Below are 25,216 nucleotides of genomic sequence, written 5' to 3'. Positions count from 1 at the left end.
TTGCAAGTTCTAAATGAATTGCTCGCGTTGTGAGACATGTGAATAAGCACAAATAAACCTTTTGACTCTTCACACCCCTTCGTCGAACAGGTGTACAATACAAAGGACCAGCGTAATCGCAACCAGTATGTATAAAGGCTTTCTCAACTTGATTTACCCTACATGCTGGTAAATCTGCCATCATTGGGCAGTTAGCCTTTGGCTTGGTCCGGAAGCAGTAATTGCATAAATGAATCCGATGACGAATAATACATCGAGCTGCTATAATCCAGAATCGATGTCGCAGAATAGATATAAGAGTTTCAGGTCCTGCATGTAAATGGTGTCGATGGTAGTAATCGACCAGTAGATTAATGATGTGATCACGACGTGGCAATAACAAAGGATGTTTATAATCGTAATCTTCATTAGAATTACTGAGACGTCCTCCGACGCGAAGAATTCCATCTTCAATAAATGGCTTCAGGCTTGCAAAAGCCTTTGTAAACCCTTTTTCAAGGTCATGTCTAAAATATGTTGACTGAAATAAACTCTTTGTAGAGCTCGTACAATTTCCAGTTCGGCTGTTGTTAAGTCATCAGCGCTAATAAGACCTTTAGGTAATCGTTTTATGAATTTTAAGATATAGGCAACTGTGCGAACATATCTAATCCATGACGAGAACCGTTTAGACAAATCATAAATTATGCTGTCGTTCGAATTGTCACAAGTCATTAAAGAAACCGTTTTTTCTTCAGGAACGTTAACTTCGTCTGGAATAAACGCCTGAATCGGCCATTCGTTTTTTGGGAGCTTCATCCATGGAGGGCCTGATAGCCATAGAGGATGGTTCACCAGTTGTGCTGGAGTTAAGCCTCTAGACAGGCAGTCACTTGGATTCTCTGTTCCCTTGATATGATAAAAATGATCGCCTGACAAGTTCTCTTGGATCTTGGTAACTCGATTGGCCACAAAGGTTTGCCATCGATGGGGCGACGAATGAATCCAACAGAGTGTCACTGTTGAATCGGAAAAGGCCAACACAGAGTCAATTGGGTATCTGGTTGAGTAGGTATCAACCACCCTTTTCATTAGTTGTGACAATAGCAATGCTGCGCATAATTCCAGTCTTGCTAGGCTAACAACCTTCACGGGCGCTATCTTAGATTTAGCGCAAATTAAATTAATGACACCCCGGTCATTATTAGGAAAGGTGACGTAGGCATAAACCACTCCACCATAAGCCCTTTCACTAGCATCCGAAAAACCGACTATAGTTAATGAACAGTTTTCAATAACACCTATATGTCTGGAAATGTTAATGTTAGATAGTAGCGGTAGTTCACTTTGGAACTGTTGCCATTGGCGTACAATTTGATCAGGCGGCAATTCATCCCAATCGATTTTCAAAAGCCATAACTCCTTTATTAGAAGCTTAGCGAACACGATTACAGGGGCAACTAGGCCCAGAACATCGAATAATCGAGCTACTGATGAAAGAATGTTTCTTTTACTACACGGTCGATCATCGGGACTAACCTGGAACTTGAATACATCTTCACCAGGATACCAACGAAGACCTAAAATCTTCAACGTTGTATCATCGTCGAAGGTGACACTTTGGGACAGATGTAGTTCCTTTGGTATTTCTTTCAGAACAGCTGCAGAATTAGACGACCATTTTGCCAGTTGGAATCCGCCTTTCAAGAACAAATCCAGCAGTTGTTTAGTCGCTTGTACAGCCTGGTCTTCATCAATAACTGAACTGGCTACATCATCCATATAAATATCACGAGATGCGATTTCTTTTGCGAGTGGGTATTTATCACCTTCATCAGCTACTAACTGTTTGACAGTTCGCAGTGCCAGTAAAGTACTGCTACGTAGACCGAAAGCTACCCTGTTATATTGAAACACCCTTATAGTTTCTTCAGGACTAAACCTGTAAAGGATACGCTGATAAGGACGATCCTCCCCCCGTACGTCAATACACAGATACATTTGACGTACATCAGACGTGATGGCAATAGGAAATAATCGCAAGTTTAGGAGAATGCAGAACAAGTCAGCCTGTAGACTTGGTCCTGCGTGAAGTATGTCATTTAATGATAAGCCGCTTGTGGTCTGTGCACTAGCGTCCAGCACAATTCTAACCTTTGTGGTTGTTCTGTCACTTTTGACAATTGCGTGATGGGGTATGTGATAAGCATAATTTGACTTATCATTCGGAACCTCAGATAAGTATTTTTTATCAATATGTTCACGGATAACTTCATCATAAGCTGGCTTTAACTCAGGTTGTTTGAGGAATTTTCTTTCAAGTGCTAAAAATCTGCGTTCAGCAGTCTTGTAAGAATTGCCTAAATTGTTTGGTTCCAATTTAAATGGAAGTGCAACTTCGTACCGCCCGTCTTCCAAACGATTCACTGTATTTTTGAATATGTCTTCAGCTTGTTTGTCGGCAGGACTATGAATGATTCCATCTAAATCTTCAATTTCCCAAAATTTTTGCATCAAATTTCCCACTTCAACCGAAGTAAAATACCCAGCTGCTGAGTAGGAAGCATTTACTGCGGGAGCATCACCTAATATGATGTACCCCAGTGTAGTTTCTAAAGCGTCAGGCAAACCAGGTTGGTTCTCAATTTTATCCAACATTAACAATTTGGTGAACAACTTAACACCAAGAAGTACGTCAATTTCTCCTGGGATCGCCCAGGAATCATCTGCTAGATGTAAATTATCATACAGATCAGATGAAGATTGATCAATATGACAGGTCGGTAAATCAGGCGTGATCTCATCTAATACAAGCGCTTCGATAGTATATTGACATTTAGGATCATATCTTGACCTAAATGTTAAGTTGACAGTTCCTCGAATGGGTTGTGTTATCGTTGTTCCCCCTAATCCATTTATTGAAGTCACGGGGCTGCTGTGTACAGGAAGACCTAAATTCTTGCAGCACTTCAATGTAACGTAATGTTTCTGTGATCCTGGATCCAGCAGACATCTCAAAACCTTGTCCTTGCCGTTACGCCCACTAGCTAGCACCTTAGCAGTGGCGAGAATTTCCGTCAAGGGTGATTTAGTCTGTCTCAATGCCGAATGAGTACATACGGAGGCACCGTTGTCCGTCACAGATGAACTTGTGCTAGCTTCACTATCATCCTTAGGTGAGGACTTGGGTTCGTTTCTATTCATTACAGGTTTTGAGTTTTCAAAGTGTAACGTTGTATGATGTTTGCCTTGACATTTACGACAAGTTTTCTTTGAGGAACATTTCGATGCAGTATGATGCGTGTTCAGACAATTAGTGCACGCGTGAGTTTCCTTAACGAAATTAAATTTTTCGTTAGGTGGGAGTTTCATGAAGGAATTACAATTATAAAGTTGCGAGTGATCATTACTCTTACACATAGCACATGGATTTCCGTTGTCATGCCCTTGCGTGCTAACATACGCTTGGGGTGTGCGAGGGAGAGGAGCTCGCACGCTGCTAGTGCTGGCAGCGGAGCCGCTTTCAGCCTTAGTTGGCGTTCGTTGCGATGTCCGATATAAAATCTTCACTTGTTCACTAACGAAACAAATGAATTCGTCATATGTAGGCATTTTAGAAGAATTCCGAATAGACATCTCAAAATTCTTTGTGGTATCTGAATCTAATAACTTAAGACCCAGATGAATGAAAATAAAGTCACTTAAGTTTTCGAGCTTGAGTTGTTTTATTGCTGAAATAGTAGCAGCAAACGAATCAATTGTTTTTTCTAAAATAGATGCCGAAGGACCGTTGACGTTGACAGGTTTCATCGAAAACAGCTGGTTTAAATATGACGTTGCCAATGCGCGTTTATCATCATATTTTGCGATCAATGCTTCCCAAACTGTGTTGTAATTTTCTGCGGCAGGTATAACTCCCACACAGATCGACTTTGCTTTTCCTGTCAGATGACTAAATAAGTAATGAACACGCTCAGAATCTGTAAGTTTTTTATTCTCATGTATGATACGCTTAAATGTTTCATAGAAGTATGGGAAATTTTGGATATCTCCATCGAAAGAAGGAAGATCAATACGTGGGATTTTAATGGAGTCGTCCTTACAGGTATGGCTTGAATCCCTGGATGTCGAGAGGCTCGGAGCAGGTGCATCAATTTTTGTAATTTGACATTTGATTACGCAGTAGAGATCTTCAAACGCGTTCATTGCGCTGTAGTTCACGTTATATTCCGGGTCCAACTCCAAGTTCAGAAGATTGACGTCATCCATCAACTCTATAAATTCTTTCCTCAGTTGATCGACCAATCGAGCTTGCGCGATGAACTGCGATAGAGCCTTCTTGTCACTGCTTAGCTTTGGAATCATATCGTAAATGTTTTGTAAACGTATGAAACATTGAGCACGCTTTGCTTCGGCGAGCTTAAGTCTCGTTGCCATGGTTACCTAGTTGTTACTATGACAGCACGAAAAATATGAATAATTGCCTAAAATACACAAGTAATTGTAAATTATATTCAACTTGAATAATATCTTAATACAAGTCGAAGGAAAATGAAGTAAATACGAACGTTCCGCTTGTATGATACCTTATTAATACAAGTGTAACTTTCGCAATAGGTTAATTACAGTTACAGAAAAACTGAGGCCTTCAGGAATAATTTACCCGTAGTTTTCAGTTTATTTTAATGTATTTTGTAACTTAAAATACATAAAAATTATATAACGAACATTGCATGCAAAAATGTCCCGTGAAAATTAAAACACAATATGACAGTTACAAATTACGAAATATTATTTGTAACACATCTATTTATGAATAAGGTAGCGCGATGAATAATTCCACACATTTCCACACACTACGCGTAAAAATAACAGACAATAACAATAACTTAGTATACTGACTGTACCTTTGGATAAATTAATTACCTACGGGAACATCTTGATAAAGAATTAAGAAACCGCGATTCAGTGAGCAACAAGGATGAATTATAGAATTTTAAAGGTAAATTTGGAATCCGGTTCATAGGCCAAAAAATGTAGATGCGGAATAACTTACCGAAATAATTATACTGGTTCTGAGTTACTCCTTGTTGAGCGTCCACAGAGCGGCGGCACTTGTATATTGATGTGCTTGAATTATATGGATCTCACTTTCCTTTATATATTTATTTGTAGTGCATGCAATATCGTAATTTGTGGATTTTTTTCTCTTCAGACATTGAAATGTGTCATGTACATATACTTCTTTTTCCGCCTTGCCGTTTATTTGAAAACCCGACAAGGAGGTCAGAATAGATAATAAAAAAGGTTATATTTATGCGGCGCAAACATTAGGTTTATCATTCTCTTATTTTAGAAGTTACAGGGGGGGGGGGGACACACATTTTACCACTTTGGAAGTGTCTCTCGCGCAAACTATTCACTTTAGAAAAAAAATATATTAGAAACCTTAATATAATTTTTGAAGACCTATCCATAGATACCCCACATGTATGGGTATGATGAAAAAAAATTTTTTTATTTATTTCATGACGTATTAAAAAAAAACTACTTACTAGATCTCGTTCAAACCAATTTTCGGTGGAAGTTTGCATGGTAATGTACATCATATATTTTTTAGGTTTATCATTCTCTTATTTTAGAAGTTACAGGGGGGGGACACACATTTTACCACTTTGGAAGTGTCTCTCGCGCAAACTATTCAGTTTAGAAAAAAATGATATTAGAAACCTCAATATCATTTTTGAAGACCTATCCATAAATACCCCACACGTATTGATGAAAGAAGATTTTTTGAGTTTCAGTTCTAAGTATGGGGAACCCCCAAAATTTATTGTTTTTTTTTCTATTTTTGTGTAAAAATCTTAATGTGGTTCATCTACTTACCAAGTTTGAACAGTATAGGTATAGCTCTTATAGTTTCGGAAAAAAATGGCTGTGACATAATCGGACAGACAGACGGACATGACGAATCTATAAGGGTTCCGTTTTTTGCCATTTGGCTACGGAACCCTAAACATTCTCGCGGTGAACATTTTTATTTTAATAGTTAGTTACTTATGTATTGTAATTAAAAATCCGAACTTTCCCTTACTTTTAAACTGTGTCGTGACCATAAAAACGTGACCTGATAACCACGATAAAGAATAAAAGCGATTTCTGTCCATTATAAGTACAGTTAAAACTTTCAAGTACTTACAATTATAATTTTGCTATAAATCAATTTATTTATAATTGTAAGAAATGTCGATAGTTTATCGACATGGCCACAGTATCTGGTTATACATTGTTAATTGTACAGTCAGCTGCAGAGAAAAGGTACCACCAACGAAATTGATAACCAAAGATGGAACGAGATAATACACGTTTTGCTACCCTGTGAGGGGTTTGGTCGAAATTTCGTAGAGGCAGATAAAAATAACAGTTGCATACTCCCTGCCTTCCTGTCACACGTACATACTAATTTTACAAGTGCGACAGAGAGGCAACACGTCGAACGTGGTTCGAGTTAGGGCCGGTAGGCTCTACTAGGTTCGCGATTTGTCATTGTTGTCATTGTCAAAATTATTAAATAAAGTCCAACGATATCGTCGCAACGCAATAATAAAGCAAAGGAGAACGCTGCATATTCGATATTTATAGTCGATGTCCATCGACGAGACAATGAGCATGTACACGTAGTTTAGCATCTTTTTAGCGTAGTTTAACCTGCTCTCCAACTTACAAGTTTAGATGGATAAATATTATAGAACATAATAAATAAATAAATATTATAGAACATTATTACACAAATTGACTAAGTCCCACAGTAAGCTCAATAAGGCTTGTGTTGAGGGTACTTAGGCTACGATATATATAATATATAAATATTTATAAATACTTAAATACATAAAAAACACCCATGACCCAGGAACAAAATATATCCATGCTCATCACACGAATAAATGCCCTTACCAGGATTTGAACCCGGAACCATCGGCTTCGTAGGCATAGGCATAGATAGATAGATAGATAGATAAAATCTTTATTCAACCACAACTTACATGCTTTGTGACACAAACAAATAACAAGAGAGAAAGAAAATTGACAAGAGACAAAGAAAAAGTAACATACAGTTTGACACTAATATCAATAATTACGTCAACAATCAAATGTATTACGTGTCTTATTTTTAGATTAATAGAGATATTAGTAGAGGGTCATGTGTTGTGGTAAAGAATAGGCGCTGACTCAGCATACATGCTGCGGAGACCACAGCGCTGATCTTCCGTCAGAACCTTAAAACCTACACTAATAAACGACCAGTGCAGCACTAGTCAATGTACTTATATGTTTAAATATATACTTATGCATGTAAAAAGCATTGTCAAATTTCTTGATTACACTTATAAAATTGTAGACGGTAGGTAATGTTCACTAGGACTGGGATTATAAGATAACATAATAATACTTACTAGTACAGGTACAAACAAAGTTGGAATTGAGTCGATTCTGAGTTTTGTTCGTACTTTTCCCCTGAAATATTTTTGTTCGAAATGTTTTGAACATATGACGGAGTATTTTTGGGGAGTCCAGGTTTTCCTATCAACTGCACGCAGCCATTTCTGGCGCAATTCAGGGTTCTGGGGAAATCTGGAAAGGGAAGGGAAAAAAGTTGGCTACAACCACGGATGTACATAGAACCGGATATTAACTGTCGTTTTTTTGCTAATCAATTGAACTTAATCACCGACAGTTGATATGTATGTATGTATGTATATACTTTATTGTACATAGAAATAAAAACACGAAAAACACAGGATCATAGGAGACTAGAGAAAACGGTCCGATTGAAGATAAAATTAGAGGATTACAGTATTAAATTAAATCGAGATATTGATTTATTGTTGTATTGGATTCATTGTCCAATGACTTACAGTACTCGGTCACAAATATTGCACATGGGAATTTCGGCTTCTTAGGGCGTTGTCTCTTTCTCTCTCGTTGTCCCCAATTGTCTCTTTCTAAAGACCGATGTGCAATATTTATCGCCGGAATATGTGAAACGAGATGCGATCCTCTAGCTTGATTTCTCTGATCAAACTCTTTTGTCGAAGTACTCAGTCAAGAATCTCCATAGCATAGGTCCATAGCTACAACTAATATAGGTGCATTTTCAGGTTTCCTGACGAATTTACCTTTTTAAAAATGTGGTGATATTTATTCTTTAATATTTGGGAATGGAAGTTCTACATTAGCCTCATATTCCGTGCGGCTTTATATATCATCATGGACTCATGGTACAAGAAAATATTTTCATTTATTAACTGTAGGTAACATCGCATGCCACTGTCTGTGTTGCTACAGACGACCGCACCGGCCCGCGACTTTGGTTCGGTCCAAATATTTCTTACTCGCTCTCGCAGCTGCGTCTTTAACGGCCGCACGGCGGACCATCATACACACGATCGAACGTGCGCCGCACCGCACCAAGTCGCGGTCCGGTGCGGTCGTCCATAGACACTTATAATGGTACGGATTTATCAATAAAAATAATATCTGGAATTTAATTTCAGCATCATGGTTTAAATTGACTTTTAAAAATATGTATATTAAACGAACAAAATTCCTTTTTTAATCAAGTCTGTTATGAAAGTTAATATAGATTTATCACAGAACAGTAGCGATATCGATACTAATCATATCATCATTTTGTCAAGCCCTAGCGTACCATAACAATTTTTATTATTTTTATTTTTGCACAAAATTACCTTAAATACTGAGTAATATGACAAACTCTAAGCACATAACGGAAATAAAACCTTACATTATTTATATAAACCGGTTTCATACACTATTTATGCTATGTATTTGACAAAATTTAGACCGATCCCGGTCTAAATTTTGTCAAATACCAATAAATCATAATTACCTGTGAAATGAGTAATCTCCTGGATTATTTCGCGGCGTTACACTACAATCTAACACACAACAAGACACCATGTTGTCCGCAATACTTCTTTCAACTGTATTACATTTTCGAAGTTAAAAATAGGGTTATAAAGGGCGTTAGGACGCTATACAATCTCAATGATCACGTTTTTTTCATTTGTAGTCTGTCTCTTACGCACTCATGCGTGATGGCTTCTCCTGTCTCTGTCACACCTATTGATTATACCATATGCCTGTCCCGCTTTTGTTATTGTTATGTTGGGTACGGCAGGGTTTCGTAATAGTTGGGATACCATGTTAGTAAAATTTACCCCATATTTTGACAGCATACTGGGGTGTGATTTCATGAGTCTAATGAATAGACTATAATATTTTATATAATGTAAAAAAAGAAAAATGTATTATAATAACATAATGATAATTCAAATATACTTAAATCAAATGTATTAATCTTTTTACTTTAAGATTAGTATTATTTATTTTTAAATTATTTTTTTTTTTTTTTTTTTTTTTTTTTTTAATTTTGGATTTAGGTTTCAGTTTTATTTATCTTTCTATTGTCAGTTTAAGTCTTAAATCATGTTATTTATATTATATTTTATCCTTTAAAGACAGATAACTCACGCAATAAAATATTAATTTAAACGGTTTTAACACATTATTATTGACTAACTTAATAGCGTATAACTTAAAAACCGGAGAACAAGAGCATGTCGACCCGTCAAAATACACTTTTTGCAAAAACTCAAAAACGGCCCAACCGATCAGGTTCACTGTAGTTTTCCTTGAACATCTTTACTGAAATTTTCTTTCATATTTTTTGGACCCATGGTTCAAAAGTTAGACAGGATATTTTTTTTCATTCAGAGCGGTTTATTCCGAAAATATTATGTTTTTTATTTTTATTTTATAAATGGTTCTTCAATTCTTTTTGAAAGACCAGTCCAAAGACAACACCATAAGATTGAAGCGACCCTAACAAATGTTTTTTTTTCTAGTTTTATTTTAACGGCCATATTTCAGCTTTCTACAAAGAAAAGCTGCGGACGGGCAGACGGACATCCAGACAGACAGACGGACATGACGAAACTACAAGGCAAGGGCAAGTTGACAATGGAACCCTAAAAATGATATCCGACGTTTGGAAGACATTGTCTTCGCGGAACTACCCGGACTTGATTTTCTTTATCCACTTTTTACACTGGGCCTGTGATTCGGTCGGCAGTGTTTGGTGCCAAACACTTTACGATATCCGGTTATTCACCCGGCGGTATTCGTTTACGCTTACCATACATTTACCAATTACTGGATTCCGTAAAACCCTAAAACCATCGTTAAAACATTATTGTCTACGGATTATCGTTTACGAGTTTTACGAAAAACTTAAAAGGGATCTTTACACCGTTGCCTGTTGAAAGAAAAGTACATCTGCGGTAAAAGCTTATTGCCAGTGCTATCAGCGCTATCAAGCATTCGGGAAATCTAGATACCCGTTTTTAGAAACAGTACCTACAGATCGTGTCATTCACTAAGACGCTTGCCTTGACTCCTATTGTCAAGTTATTAAAGGTTATATTTGACAAATCTGCGCGCCATCGTGGATGACACCAACTATACATTGGCCTACGTTTGCTCAATATATGTAGGTGTACTCAAAATCAGAAATAAACACTCACCGGTACCGGTGTCAACAATGTTGGACTTGCATACTTCCACAGGAATACTTTTCGTGGAGTCTTACGAAAATGAAACTGTTCGAAATGCTTGGAGCATATGCGGCTGTTTTTAGCCGGATTCCAATTTTTTCTTCCAGTAGCCGCTATCCACTTTTGACGTGTTGTTTTATTTCGCGGAAATCTGGAAAATATACACGTCATTGTCATAAGCAGGTATAGTTATAGATTATTACGGTGATTGTTTTTTTAGGGTTCCGTAAAGATAAAGATTCAACATTAAAAAAAATATTCTGCAAGTAGGCCTCAAAGGCTCTTTTAGTTTATTATTCAAGTAGGCATATTACAATGCGCTTATGAACGTCAAATAAAGCTACATCGGCTCTAACCCGAGAAGATTGGGTACCCAATTAAGGGTATTGCGTACCCAAGAAGATTGGGTACCTTATATATTCGGGAAAATTGCCTTAATAAAACCGGTCCATAAAAGGGACAAAAAAACGGATCCCAAAAATTATCGCCCCATCGCGCTTCTACCTGTGTTTTCAAAGGTCTACGAAAAGGCCATGTACATCAGATTAAACTCATTTTGCGAAAAATATAGTATAATTGATAACGCCCAATATGGTTTCCGCAAGAATCGCTCCACGACATTAGCCGCCTACACATATACAAACGAAATTTTAAATATTCTAAATAATAAAGAATATGCTTTAGGCATTTTGCTTGACATGACGAAGGCGTATGAAAAAGTAAATTACGATATACTACTGCACAAACTTTATAGCGTGGGAGTCCGTGGCATTACGCATGAATGGTTTAAATCATATTTAAAAAACAGAACCCAGTATGTCGAGATCGAACACATACATAAAGATTCGCAAGAGATACGTACTATCGGGTCTGAAGTTCAACCAGTTACGGATTCCATCCCTCAGGGGAGTGTGATTGGATGCGTACTTTTATTATATACATAAACGACCTCCCTAAAATATTTAAAGAACCGTGCGTCTAGTGTTGAGTTGCTCACTCGTGAGGCACCTCATTTGTGCCACTCACTTTGTTAAATTGTCGCAGAACTTCACACCGCATAAATGTCATACATCACTCCTCAATTAATTTTACTCATTTACTCGCGCGCATCACACACAGCTCTTACCACTCAAACACTTCAAATTTAAAAAAAACTCAGCCTTTCAAACTCACTCGCGTTCCTCACAACTCGCAAGAGAGTCGCGAGGCGCTCGGTGCTCGCCGACATTCAAATGAAGAAATGAGTCATTGACGTCATCGTATTCATCGCTCATACTATCAACTGTCCAACTACAAACCTTATTGCAAGGACAAAAGGTCCACCGAGAAATGCGTTGTGTTTATACCATTCACTCGCCTCACTGTGACATCCCCTCAAAAATCCTTTCAAAATGAAACAATGAATTGGATTTACCGAAAGAGGGAGTGAGACAGACACGCGCCGTGCTTCAATAACACCTCATCGAAAATACGTTAAAAATGAAACACGAAAGAAAACAAGCGTAAGCGTCCGCAAGCTTACATACATATTACGCCATTTTGATCCTAGCATTGCTAAGTTACTTGTCAAAAGCGAAAAATCTAAGTCATCAAAGAACCTACCGAAGAAAGTTTTTTTTCTCTGTCGCACTTGTAATTTCATACGTAAGTGCGACAGCAAAGCAAAACTTCGTGGTTCGCGGTAGGCCTCCATATTTGTTAGCTATTATTGTACTAACGCGCATACCAGTATAACCTGACCTCAAGACTCATATTGCTGGTGTCATGTATAATCTGAATCAATTAGACTGGACAGTGAAATGGTTACTTGATAAGCGATTGAAATGCCAACCAAGTCTCACTGGGCATTTACGAAGCTTGCTTAAAAACAGTTATCGTTTAAGAGACCAAAATATTATTTAAATTATTGAAATATAATATAGTGGCGTACACAAAATATGATAATTTACATTAGTTTATTAATAAAAAAAGTAAATATAATTTGTATAGGTGAAATAAACATGTACATTTTAACGATTTGAATTTGTAATACTTTTTGTTAACGTGCTTCGTAAACTATTTCGATCATTTATGATTTTGACATATTTATAATACGAGAAACTCGAAAAAGTTGTTCGTAATCTTTAGTTGTGTTTTATAAATAGTGATCAGTGACCATTCTTATAATTATGCCAAAATAACAATATATTAACATTGTTTTCGCGATAAAATATACCTGTAAGTCTTTCGTTGTGTCTTTTGCATACAAAAATCAAGTGTATATTACACGCCGGTGGCATTACCGCGCGAACGTTATTGAGGCTTTCGTTTGTTATCATATTACAATGATATTATTACTGATAAATTATGAGGTGGTAAGTTAGTAATTTCTATATAATAATGGTACAAACAATATTGGATTTGTTCTCCTTAGTTTGTTAATTGTTTGTTTGGTAGTTTATGGTTAGTATTTATTTCAATATATGAATGTTAAACTTAAAATGATATCAAGTAGCAAAAATTGATACTGAACAATCTAACAATAAAAATAATAAACTGCTAAATTAGAACAAGTTTCATAAAAGCATCAAATTAAGTTGCAATATGATGTATGTACTTTAACTCCTTAGTTTGATTCTTAAATGTATGTCTTCTGTTGTTAAAGTTCTGTTTTAAACCTCCAGAATTGCACTCCAATTAAATATTTAAAAGGAAGTTTAGCAATGCCTAAATATGTATTTACATTAAATATGGTTTGCTGCCGTTGGAGTTGATGGAATAGTCGATGCTGCAAAACTGCTAGTACCTCTCCTCATTTGAAGTAAGACATTGTAACACCTCATTTTAGAGAATGAGGTACTCATACAAACTCATTTTAAATTGATGTCCTACCCATCACTACGTGCGTCATGTTTGCTGACGACTGCTCTCTATTGGTTTCATGTGAAAATAATGAAGATTTTGAGATGAAGATGGAAAACTATACGAGATTATGTCTAACGTTGTACTTTGGATGAAAGACCATAATCTTGAGATAAATTTTTATAAAACAAAATTAATGCAATTGAGGTCTTGTCAGAAAACAGAATTAGACGTAGATTTTACTTTTGATAATACCAAAATTGATTGCGTTTCGACATTTTCTCTTCTTGGTATAACAATAGACTGTAATATGAACTGGAAAGCCCACATCCAGAAAATAAAAACAAAAATAAGCCAATTTATTTATGCATTAAGGGAACTTAAAAAGTCAACAAACATCCAGTCAGCTATGGTGGCATATTATTCGTTTGCACACACATGGCTTTCTTACGGAGTTAATTTGTGGGGAAATAGTACTGACGTTCAGAAGAAATGCGTTAGAATCATTGTAAATATTAAACAGTTAGATAGCTGTAAGCCTTACTTCCAAAGCTTAAGAATCCTAACTTTGCCATGTATCTACATATTTGAAACCTGTAAATTCGTGAAAAATCATCCAGAATTATACTCCACATTCGGTGGTGTGCCACGTCGATACGAATCACGTTATAAAAACAACTTGTTCCAAACGTCATCAAAATTACAACTTTAAAGAAATGGACCATACTCTATGTCAATACGAATTTACAATAATTTGCCAGAAGAAAATTATAACAAATTTATAAAAACTTTACAAAATTACCTAATCGAAAATGCTTTTTACATCGTTAATCAATACTTGAACTCTTAAATTCATCTTGACATTAAAATATAAGCAGTCCTAGTCATAATGACATAATATTATGTTCACCTTTCATCCAAATTTAAATAAGTACCCGTATTGTTATTTTTCTTATTACTGACAATTTTACCAATGCTTTATACAGATGTTTTACTAAATTATTTTTACAATGTTTTACCATTATTATTACCATAATTGAAGTGAACTGTGCGTCATACCTTTTGATTTATTTGAGTTTTAACGAATAATTTTATTTTACCTAAAAATATAAATGAATGATGTAGGTATTGCTAATGAAATCTAGATTAAGAATATTTTGTATTTTGCTAAGCCCTATCCGGGTCCTAGTAGTTATGTATGTACCTAGCATTAAGTTGCATTTGTCTACTGTAATCTAATTTGGTTGCAAATAAATATTGAAATTGAAGGGTAAAACGGGACCCTATTACTAAGATTCTGTTGTCCGTCCGTCTGTCCGTCTCGTCTGTTATTTCTGTTGCCGCTATAACAACAAATACTAAAAATACGAAACCTTCTGACTCGCACTGTTTATTTACTTAATTCTAAAATTATTTCTACCCGAAGATTTCAATCCCAGCTCATATCAATAAGTTTTATATATATTTAATTATGTCACTTGATATTTACCAGTCGGTTCTTGGTTAGGGAATAGAAATTACCTCATTTTTAGGGTAATTACAAGCATCGCGGACTGGTATCCCTAAAATAAGTGTTAATGCGACTAAATTATATACGCGTTTCAAAATGGCTGACGGGTCGCTGTCGACAGTGTACATAATTTAGTGGGTTAATTTGGCAGAAGACTTTATTTTCCGAATTTCACTGCCAATAGTTCAATGCGTTCTCTAAAAAGATTGTATATTAAGTAAGTATAAAATCTTTTGTAAGTGTTAAATACTGAACTTACCTGTGAAAGGTTACGTCTTCGTGTTTTTGACGGGTATCGCTAACGCAGTGCAAGATTGAACAACTAACCATTCTATTCGTAAAACTTTCTAATATATTTGAAATATATTGTATTTTTTGTAAGTAAAAGCCCGATTTTACCAAGAAAACGATAATATGAAATCACTGTTTACACTGGTGACGTTGTTCCCCACCAAAGCTTGGCGTGTGGAATGAGACTGCCATATAAAAATGAAAAAAAAAGGTCTGACAAGGACAATCGATAATAACGCTTCCTTTGTCACACCTATTGTAAGTTCCATAAGACTATTCCGTTCGGTCTTGGTGTTATTATAAACTTATCACCTTGTTCCACTCGGATCCGTACGCCGCATTGCATGCCGCCCAGGGCGCGTGCGGGAGTTGCGGAACAGCAGGCCTACCGCGAAGCCAGTATTGCGTCCCTGTCACACTTATGTACGAATTTACAAGTGCGACAGAGAGGCAACACGTCGAACGTGGTTCGCGGTAGACCCTCAGCTATATGAGCTAATAATATATAGTATATATATACTGCATAACGGCATATTAGCTCTGTCTCGTTCATGTTCATGGACGGCGTCAACGTCAAGTCAATGTTATATGATCGCGAAACACAAATGGTTACTTTTATTTAGAATTAGTCCTTCATTGTTCTTAGTTATCAAAGTAGATAATAGGTATAAGTAGTTAAAGAAAATATCACGGATACATTTTAAAAATACAGCTTAGTTATGGGAACGCACGAACATACATAGAACGTACCTTAAAAATCGATGTGCAGTTGTCAATGTCACGTCAAGTGTCATTAATGTAATTATTAATTATGATTGCCTGAGTATCAAATAAACATTGACTTACAAATTACTTCATACTCGCTTTACGGGATCTACAAAACACTAGTGCGAGCCAGTCCTGAATCGTAGTCCATATGCATACTACGCAAACCAATAGTCACGTAGGATGATATAAAAATGCCCCGTTGCGCCATATAAGGCAAAAACATTGATAGACAAATTACATTTTATTGGTAAGTAATTTCTGATTACATTTATTAATTGATTAAAACAAATTTTAAGCGATTATTTTATGATAAGGAACAGCTCATGTTCTTTGTTTCTGCGTTATAATAGATATACTTTAACTTAAATATATATATGTATATATTTTTTTAAATACCACGACGGTGGTAAACAAGCATACGGCCCGCCTGATGGTAAGCAGTCACCGCAGCCTATGGACGCCTGTAATTCCAGAGGTGTTACATGTGCGTTGCCGACCCTTTAAAAACCTAAAATAATACATTCACCGGGAACAACTATGTGTGATGAACACTCAAATGCCCTTGCCTGGACTTGAACCCAGGACCTCTTAGGCTGTGAGGTTGTAAAGTTGAAGAAACTAAAAGTTGTGAAATTGACAAGTTTTCATCACTGCCAAATTTAAGTAAAATTATAAAATTTTCAATAAATCACAGCTAGTATTTAATTTGAAATTATTATTACTCAAATTAAGTTAATCCTTGTTTATAAATAGTATAATAAAGTTAAAAGATAGATATAAATCATCTGGGATATATTTTCATTGTGTTGCTTAACTTCAATGTCAGATAAATCCATTCAACACTCTTAGGAAATATCTACCCTTCTTAACCTTTTGAACGCCACGCCTATCGTACGCGGCGCGTAATCGTGAACCTTGTCGGTACGCATGAAGGTTGATATTGGGCTGTAGCTGCGCGCGTCATATGATATCTTTGGCGGTCAAAAGGTTAATACCAAAACTGGAACATCTGACAAATGGATTTACCTGAGTTTGAAGTTAAGCAACTCAAGTGTAAGGTGCACTATTCTGAAGTTTTTGTATGTATAAATGAAACATACATGATATCTGATTTTATTCCATGACCAAAGACGTTCCGGTGCTTAAAATGCATAAATACTGATAATAACAATAACAGCCCATGTGTGGTGCGCCTAAGGGCTGCGTTTCTATCAGAGATGTGCGAGGATGCATAGCGAGGGATGTTGTTCTTAATAACCAATAGAATTACTTCATTACCCATCTTCACTCAGCACTCCCGCCATCTGTATTCCCTGATAAATATGACCTCGGTCTCTTTAAAGCAAGAGTGAATAGGCTACAACTGAACCGGTGAGCTCTATCTTAGGTCCTATCTTTACTTTCCATCAGATGTGACTAGAGCCTATCGCCGATCAGTTTTATTTTAATAAAAAAAAAACTCCTCTAGTGCAAGTCCTCTCCTCTAGTCTTCTCTGTCATCTTTACTTCTATCTCTCTTCTCTTTTCATACTTAGCAGTGTCGGACATCTTACACCTCAAGCTGTAACTGGCCGCAGATGACGCCAACCAGTGCCATCTGAGTCCATTCTTTTTTTTTCATTTATTCTCGGACATTTTCTTATTTTACATTAATTTTTTTTATAAGTGGATGATTTTTTTTTCTTTAAACTATGAGAAATTCACCCACGGTTATTTCGTTTTCCTTTATTTTATTTTAAACTTGTAAATTTATATCAATTTGATAATTATCAAACTATTAATTATTTACATGTTGTGTGTTCAACTGAATATTGATACACGTAAAACCATGTATGTAAGGAGAGGCCTTATGGGTACTAAGAACGGTGCTAGTTCTGCAGTGTCACTCACCAATTCAAACCAATCGTGCAGTCTAACGCAACTAGTTGCGATCAATCGCGCGTGTGATGCGCACTTATCAACCAATGGACTGCACAATTGGCTCGAATTCTTGTTCGTAACACCGCTGTACTGGCCCTGGTCAATGTGTGAAACCTTTTCTATTGTCATGTTGTAGGTACTATATGTTTTCTGACAAATAAAGAAATTCTATTCTATTCAAGCTTTGCGTGTTTGCCCTCACTGGCTGCTTTTCGTTTTATTAGCGCTTGAACAAGGGAGTGCACCGAACGTGTCGAGTCACCAACGCGTTACACTCGCGTGAGTTACCATCGAGCGAGTCCCTAACTTGAACAAGAGTCCAAAATGCCAACGTGCGTGATACGGTGGTGCAGCAACTACCCGAATATTGCGAACAAAGCAGCCGGCGTCACATATCATTCGTAAGTAACATTATTATTTGTGACAGTCCACATCAAAAGGTGCCTTATGGCGGTCGGCGCTTACGCAGTTATTAGCGGCTCGCCAATACTATTCCGGCATGATAAGCGCCAACCGCCATAAGGTCCCTTTTGATATGGAATGTCACATTTATTGTTGTTATGGGTGCCACATGTAGGTACATATTTGTATTTGACAAAGGTGGGTAGCATCATGCTTGAATACAATAAAAAAATATATATTCATTTTTTTCGGACAATAAGGAATCCATATAACATAGCTTATAACTAAATACAAACGAAATTACATTAATAAAAATAAAAATGTTAAAATTAGAATGAAATCGATATTACAAGATAATTTAAATATAAACAAAAATGAGTTAATATAAATAAATTAAATAACAACCATTACAATTGTAAAATTCATCATATAAATAAGATAAAATACAGGGATCGGAAACCGGTATTTTTTGTATGGGAACGAAAACGGTATTTTTTCGTTATTTGTTAATTATTTCATTCCTAACCGGGCAATCTAATAATACGAAGTCGTTATCTAAAAACACAACTGAGTCCTACATTTTGAGTATAAAATAAACCGAAATATATGGTTATTTCGATGTTTTTGCAAAAAACCGGTTCCGATCCCTGATAAAATATATTACATTAAATAAACCAGTCTCAACTCGACACCCGTGTTTGATTCACGACTCCCGAACTGCGTACAACATGGCGCAGTCGGTAGGATGAACCTACGCTTCATAGGGAATCTGATTTCAAATCAGATTGCCAAGCAGTGATCTATTGTGGCGGCCCTTTCTAATTACTTACGTTCATTACTAATGTCCGTTGAATTTACGAAATTCCATATTCTTTGGACCGTAAGTAGGTACTCCTTTTTGACATTACTGGTCCACAGGAAAGGAACAGAGAATATGCATTTCTGATGGGTCTCTATTGTTTCCCATAAAGTTTTAAGTCATAATATATTATTTGTCCGCATTTTCGTTAGCCATAATTTGCTTTTTCTCAGAAACGCGTAACTTTTCAGGATTTCCATAAAACAAACCTAATCCAACCTAGGTTAGAACTGCGACCCCTACAGAAAACGAACCGCTAGCATAAATGTAGGTTATTTTAGGTTAGAACTGCGACCCCAATGCAAAAGGAACCGCCACCAGAAAAGTAGGTTAGGGTAGAACTGCGACCCCTACCTACACAAAAAGAAAGAAAAGAAGTTTAGGTTAGGTAAATGAAATGCAATTTGCACATAATATCTGTGTATATGTTAGTATTAACGCCTTTGCTATGTAAAAAGTGTTAGGTGTTAAAATTCCACATATGTGGTCATAAAAATACTTATATTATATCGAATATTACTTAAATAATAAAATTTGTATACTAAATGAGCGATATATTATAAATGAGTGATTATACCGATTTATACCGATCATTACACATCCCTTCTAAGACAGGGTCATAAAGGCCCATGACCCACTAAGCCAGACCGGTAAATTGAGTCGCTCGCGGCACAATAATGGTCAGACTTCTATAGTTAAAGCTATTATAGTTCGTTGATTCTGGATATATGTTTTAGGTTCCCAAGTAAAGAGCCAATCCGCGAGAAATGGACTAAGATAATTCGGAAGCAGCGCAGCGATCCAGACTGGATGCCCTCAATAAACAGCAGGGTTTGCTCGCAACATTTCGAAGAGAAAGACAAATATTTCACGCAGAAAGGCATCGCCAAACTTCATAGCACTGCCGTTCCTGTTTTGAAGGTAAAGCGGATTAAATATTTTTGTCCACTACGATAAAAAATACAACCAAAAAACTTGCAAGAAAAAGGCCGGCAATGCGCTTATAAACCCCTCTGGTGTTACAGATGTCCATGGGCGACGGTAATCGCTTACCATCAGGCGATTCGTCTATTCGCTTGCCTCCTATATCATTACAGTTTAGGTAACTGAATTTTAAAACATTAACTTTTGACCACCAGAGTAACTGTATTATGTACAGCGCCCTCTGCTGTCAAATTTGATGCTCTTAGGATTCATCCCCAAATGGAACACACAATTCTGTATGTTATCGGTATCTCTGTTTGTTTACAGATGAGTAAGCAGGACGCACGCTCAGTCCCGTCGAAAGTCCCGGAAACCTTTCCCTGGCAGGACCACGATAGCTCTGGTATGGTTCATCCAAGAGTTGTTAAATGAAATGTTCCTACGTCTATGTCTAAGAGTGTCTCCAAGCGGCAAGGGCATTGCCAGCCAGTGAACTAGGGGAAGGGGGGGCAAGTTGAGATCGCCAGAGGCCTAGGGGCAGACGCCGCAGAGGGCCACACATTGTACGTAAAATTTGACACAGCCAAATTTTAATCATGTGTCGAAAGATGGCAGTAGATTTACTGTGGCTACAAAGTTTTTAATGAGAATCCACCTCTATTTCAAATTCTCTTTGGTACCAATAAATGAAAATAAATAAATAAATCTCCAATCAATAAATGTCTTGGTTCGACTCAACATGTACGACACAACAGTATAAGATGAGTGTCTTAAGAACTATTAGTGGGTCTGTAATTTGTGAAGATCGTGAGAACGCCATTTTGAAAAATTTCAAAAACTTGTCATCTGCCTCGCGTTGTCCCGGCTTTTTATGCCACGGTTCATGAGAGCCTGGGGTCCGCTTGACAACTAATCCCGAGAATTGGCGTAGGCACTGCACTAGTTTTTACGAAAGCGAATTCCCAACTCCCAACCCAGAAAGTATAATATAGGCCTTATTGGGAATAGTCCGGTTTCCTCACGATGTTTTCCTTCACCAAAAAACGTCTAGTAAATGATATTTTGTACATAAGTTGTTGTTGTTGTTGTGTTGAAGCGCTGGTGGCCTAGCGGTAAGAGCGTGCGACTTGCAATCCGGAGGTCGCGGGTTCAAACCCCGGCTCGTACCAATGAGTTTTTCGGAACTTATGTACGAAATATCATTTGATATTTACCAGTCGCTTTTCAGTGAAGGAAAACATCGTGAGGAAACCGGACTAATCCTAACAAGGCCTAGTTTACCCTCGGGGTTGGAAGGTCAGATGGCAGTCGCTTTCGTAAAAACTAATGCCTACGCCAAATCTTGGGATTAGTTATCAAGCGGACCCCAGGCTCCCATGAGCCGTGGCAAAATGCCGGGACAACGCGAGGAAGAAGAAGGAGAAGTTCCGAAAAACGCTAAGTCCTTTATACAAATTTTCGCGTTTGAATCATTTCCAAAAACTGGATAGACAAAAAAAACTGTTTAATCATAGAATCTGGTCAGAAAATTTCACGAGAATCGGTTGAGAATTGCGACCTGTAGAGGAGAACATCCGGACATACGAAAGCATTTTACCAGAGTTAAAACGGAGACTAATTTATGACAAGCAGAAACGTCAATTCAATTCAATTCAATGCATTTATTTGTCGAAAAGCAGGTAGTGTTACAAACAGGTGTTACGTACAGATAATTAAGTGCTCCACTTTTGGCCATATTATGAGGCATACAAATATTTAACGTGAGTGGCGGTGTAGCTCATGAGATTCAATGTAGGTATTTGTCATCATCAAAATAATAAATTTCAACTATTTACATACACATGCTTATCAATTAATGTAAAAATTCTAATTTTTAAATGTCAAATTAAGGTATATATTTAAATTATATAATTTAGATAATATATGTATTACAAAAACATGCATCAAAAAAGTAGACATGTGTAAGTAATGCGCGTAACATCACAAATGAGATATCACTCACACGCGTAATATTGCATTACGCATCACTCCGAGAAACCAAGCATTACTTCAAACTATTAAGCTTAGAATAAATTTAAAAGTGGAAAAATTACTGTCTTGGGTGAGACTTGAACTCACGGCCTCTGAATCGATACTCCAGCGCTCTGCCAACTGAGCCACCAAGACCATCCAAGGCAAGGCAGCAAACTTTCCACGATATGGGTCTGGGGGACCCTAGCGACATCTACCGTCAGAACGTTACACTTAGACGGCTACCGGAGTTCCAAGTCATATTGGAAATTCACCAGTAACGATGTGCTACCCATACTAAATTAATTGTTAACAAGCAGAAACGTCTGCGAACGGTCGTGTCTGCGGCCGTGAGTTCAAGTCTCACCCAAGACAGTAATTTTTCCACTTTTAAATTTATTCTCAGCTTAAACCGGAGATCTTCGCTAAAGCTTCGGTCAATAAGGGGAGCGCGTCTGACAGCTGGCACGCCGTATGGTAGGTGAAGGACGGCGATTGCTAAGTCAATAAGGGTCGCAATAGATGCACTAGAGCATACCACCTTTACGAGCAAGAGAAGTGAAAATTATCTTTTCTGCCCTCCGGGCGGAAAGCGTCAACTTTGCTGCCGCTGCTCTAAACGAAGTTGCCGCTTTCCGCCTCCGTCGAGCAGAAAAATAGTATGCGCACCATGGGAGGAAAAGTAGGATTTTCCATTCCGCGTGTTTGCCACCCTCGCCTTCGTCTCGGGTAACAATTTTACACGCGGCACGCGATGTCCTACTTTTACTCCTTTGGAACACAATTTTTTTTTTTTTTTTTTTTTTTAATATTATAGGACATTATTACACAAATTGACTAAGTCCCACAGTAAGCTCAATAAGGCTTGTATTGAGGGTACTTAGACAACGATATATATAATATATAAATATTTATAAATACTTAAATACATAGAAAACACCCATGACTCAGGAACAAATATCCATGCTCATCACACGAATAAATGCCCTTACCAGGATTTGAACCCGGGACCATCAGCTTCGTAGGCAGGGTCACTACCCACTAGGCCAAACCGGTCGTCTAACACAAATATTTTCAACTTTCAGATCATGAAGTGACCAATGACGAATGGGTCCCATTAGTGTCCCGCCTCGAGCAGTGTCGCTTCTGCGGCGATTTCTCCAATACCTGCCTTTATATCACCGATAACAAGCCTTACGTCAATAACCATAAGACCGACTTTACCTTAAACGGTATTTGTGTAAACCTAGACTTTAGTAATGATTACCTGCCAAATACTGTTTGTAGACATTGTGATGTTAAGTTACAAGAGATAGCAGAGTTTGTTAGTGTTGTCAAAGCAGCTCAGGATTCGCTTATCATCGTTACTGATGATTATGAAAATCAAGAAAATAATAGTAAAGAGAGTGAAGAAAATACTATAGTTATTAAAATTGAACGTGAGTTACCAACACCTGAAAAAGTTAATCCAAATGATGTTAGGCTATTCGATGATGATACGAATGAAACTGAAGTTATAAAAGTAGCTGAAGATACAATTGAATCTAATTTTAATAATAAAAGGAAAGTTAAAGTGTATGCTAACAGAAAACCTAAGAAAGCTAGAGTCAGTAAAAGACAAAGCAAAAATGAAGTTTCACTTGACAATGAAGATGGACATGAACATGATTTTATAGGTGAAGAAACAGTTGAAATAGGTTCAAATAGACGAAAGAGACCTAAAGATAGTAAAGATGGAATAAATGAAATCTATATTGAAATAGATGTAAAGAAAGAAATTATTGAGAGTAATGATGTATGCATGGAAGAAGAATCTGAAGTTAGTAAGAACAAAGATTGAACCTAGTAAAATATAATATGCAGCTTATGTGTTACATATCAGACTTTTCGTTACATGTTCGAGTTAAAAAAGTGTATAGACATTTTTTATATCGTTGATTGTACTCGTAGCAATTGATTAGTGATAAACAAGTGACGTTTTAAAATAAAAAAATACCTACAGTAAAATAAGTTTTATTTAGAAAACTACCCTAGCATAATAATAGTTACTTATTTGTTTCACAAGGGGGCAAAGTTGTTATTTAAACCCTCGTGCTAATATTGATATACGGCCAAAGAAAGATTCCAAAATTGAACCACGAGCGTAGCGAGTAGTTCGAATTGATATTTCAAGGCTCGTGGGTTAAACAAAGTGCCTCCGAGTGAAACAAAAAAATTCACCACACCAACGCGAGCGAAATACTAACTATGAACTCCGGTTGTGGAATGAGGTACCTGCCGAGGTTTTCCCGGTCTACGGTATGAGGTTCTTCAAAAAAGGAGTTTACAGGTTTTTAAAGGGTCGGCAACGCGTATGTAACACCTCTGGAGTTGCAGGCGTCCATATGCTGTAACGATGCACGTTACTATAGGTATTAAATTAATCGTAATCTCAATCTCATCTAATACTTTAAATAATAAATATTATAGGTCTTAAACCAATATGTTAATTTGTTTTAAATAATGCAACATAATGCGCGCGAGTGTACTCTCGGCCGAACTACTTGCGTCAGCAGTTTTACTCTCGCGAACATTCTTATAGCGCTGGCCATATATCTCCGCTCCTCACTCTGCGCGCAATCGTCTTAAAGGACGGACGTTGCCGGTCGCGTTCACGAGCCTTGTGCCGTGTCGTCTCACGCGCCGGTTCGATTTCAAGTTTTATATTTTAATCGGCAGTGTTCGCCGTGGACAATTTAATTCTTTTTCTAAATACTTAGTTCGCAGTAATGAGCTACCTAACGAACTAGTCAAATAACGTATTTTCCGTTGTGCACCCCGGTTAAGGGTAAGTGTTGAACGTTACCTAGTTTTAAGGAAGTGCTAGTGTTCTAATTGTCCTATAATGTTATTTTTCTAATTGTTTATTGCCTAATTTAAGCATTAAATATCATTTCTACTATGTACTGCTCGTAGCCGTTGCGGCGTACCATAAAAAGTACCGTTACAAAATGGCGCCTCATACATTCGGCCAAGAGAGTTAATTAACTCTAGAGAATTAATAGCCTACATCTCAAGCTTAGCTCGAATGCACTC

At 37.0% G+C, this 25,216-nt stretch overlaps 2 protein-coding genes and 1 non-coding gene across 7 annotated transcripts in view; 1 reads left to right on the top strand and 2 right to left on the bottom strand.

Annotated features, from left to right (window-relative positions):
- LOC133532184 (THAP domain-containing protein 5-like) overlaps window positions 1–15,760 on the bottom strand; it is a 30,171-nt gene extending 14,411 nt beyond the window's left edge. For 2 of the 4 annotated variants that reach the window (XM_061870732.1, XM_061870733.1), the window contains exons 1-3: window positions 15,227–15,760; window positions 10,587–10,767; window positions 7,434–7,611 (exon numbers count right to left, since the gene is read on the bottom strand). Coding sequence is in view for 2 of the 4 variants with exons in the window: in XM_061870734.1 (XP_061726718.1) it covers window positions 10,587–10,767; window positions 15,227–15,297 (252 nt within the window). In the remaining 2 variants the exon portion in view is untranslated. Of the gene's footprint in view, window positions 1–7,433; window positions 7,612–8,890; window positions 9,378–10,586; window positions 10,768–15,226 lie in introns of those variants that run through there. The other 2 variants (XM_061870734.1, XM_061870735.1) reach the window with 2 other exon arrangements.
- LOC133532185 (uncharacterized) lies at window positions 14,937–24,356 on the top strand. Of its 2 annotated transcripts, none has more exons than XM_061870737.1 (5): window positions 14,937–15,184; window positions 18,171–18,347; window positions 19,945–20,128; window positions 20,459–20,534; window positions 23,227–24,334. In XM_061870737.1, the coding sequence occupies exons 2-5, from the start codon at window positions 18,271–18,273 to the stop codon at window positions 23,979–23,981; spliced, it is 1,092 nt and encodes a 363-aa protein (XP_061726721.1). In that variant the 5' UTR covers window positions 14,937–15,184; window positions 18,171–18,270; the 3' UTR covers window positions 23,982–24,334. The 2 variants fall into 2 exon arrangements, with proteins under 2 accessions (XP_061726721.1, XP_061726720.1); XM_061870736.1 differs by lacking the exon at window positions 14,937–15,184 and adding an exon at window positions 15,866–16,273 and having other exon boundaries at window positions 23,227–24,356.
- Trnad-auc (transfer RNA aspartic acid (anticodon AUC)) lies at window positions 22,225–22,297 on the bottom strand. Its single transcript has one exon. It is a non-coding gene; the product is annotated as a tRNA-Asp (tRNA).
- Window positions 24,357–25,216: the final 860 nt, after the last annotated feature.

This window comes from Cydia pomonella, chromosome 26, assembly GCF_033807575.1.
Source record: "Cydia pomonella isolate Wapato2018A chromosome 26, ilCydPomo1, whole genome shotgun sequence".
Classification (NCBI taxonomy): domain Eukaryota; kingdom Metazoa; phylum Arthropoda; class Insecta; order Lepidoptera; family Tortricidae; genus Cydia; species Cydia pomonella.
This window is presented reverse-complemented; position numbering and strand designations above follow the sequence as displayed.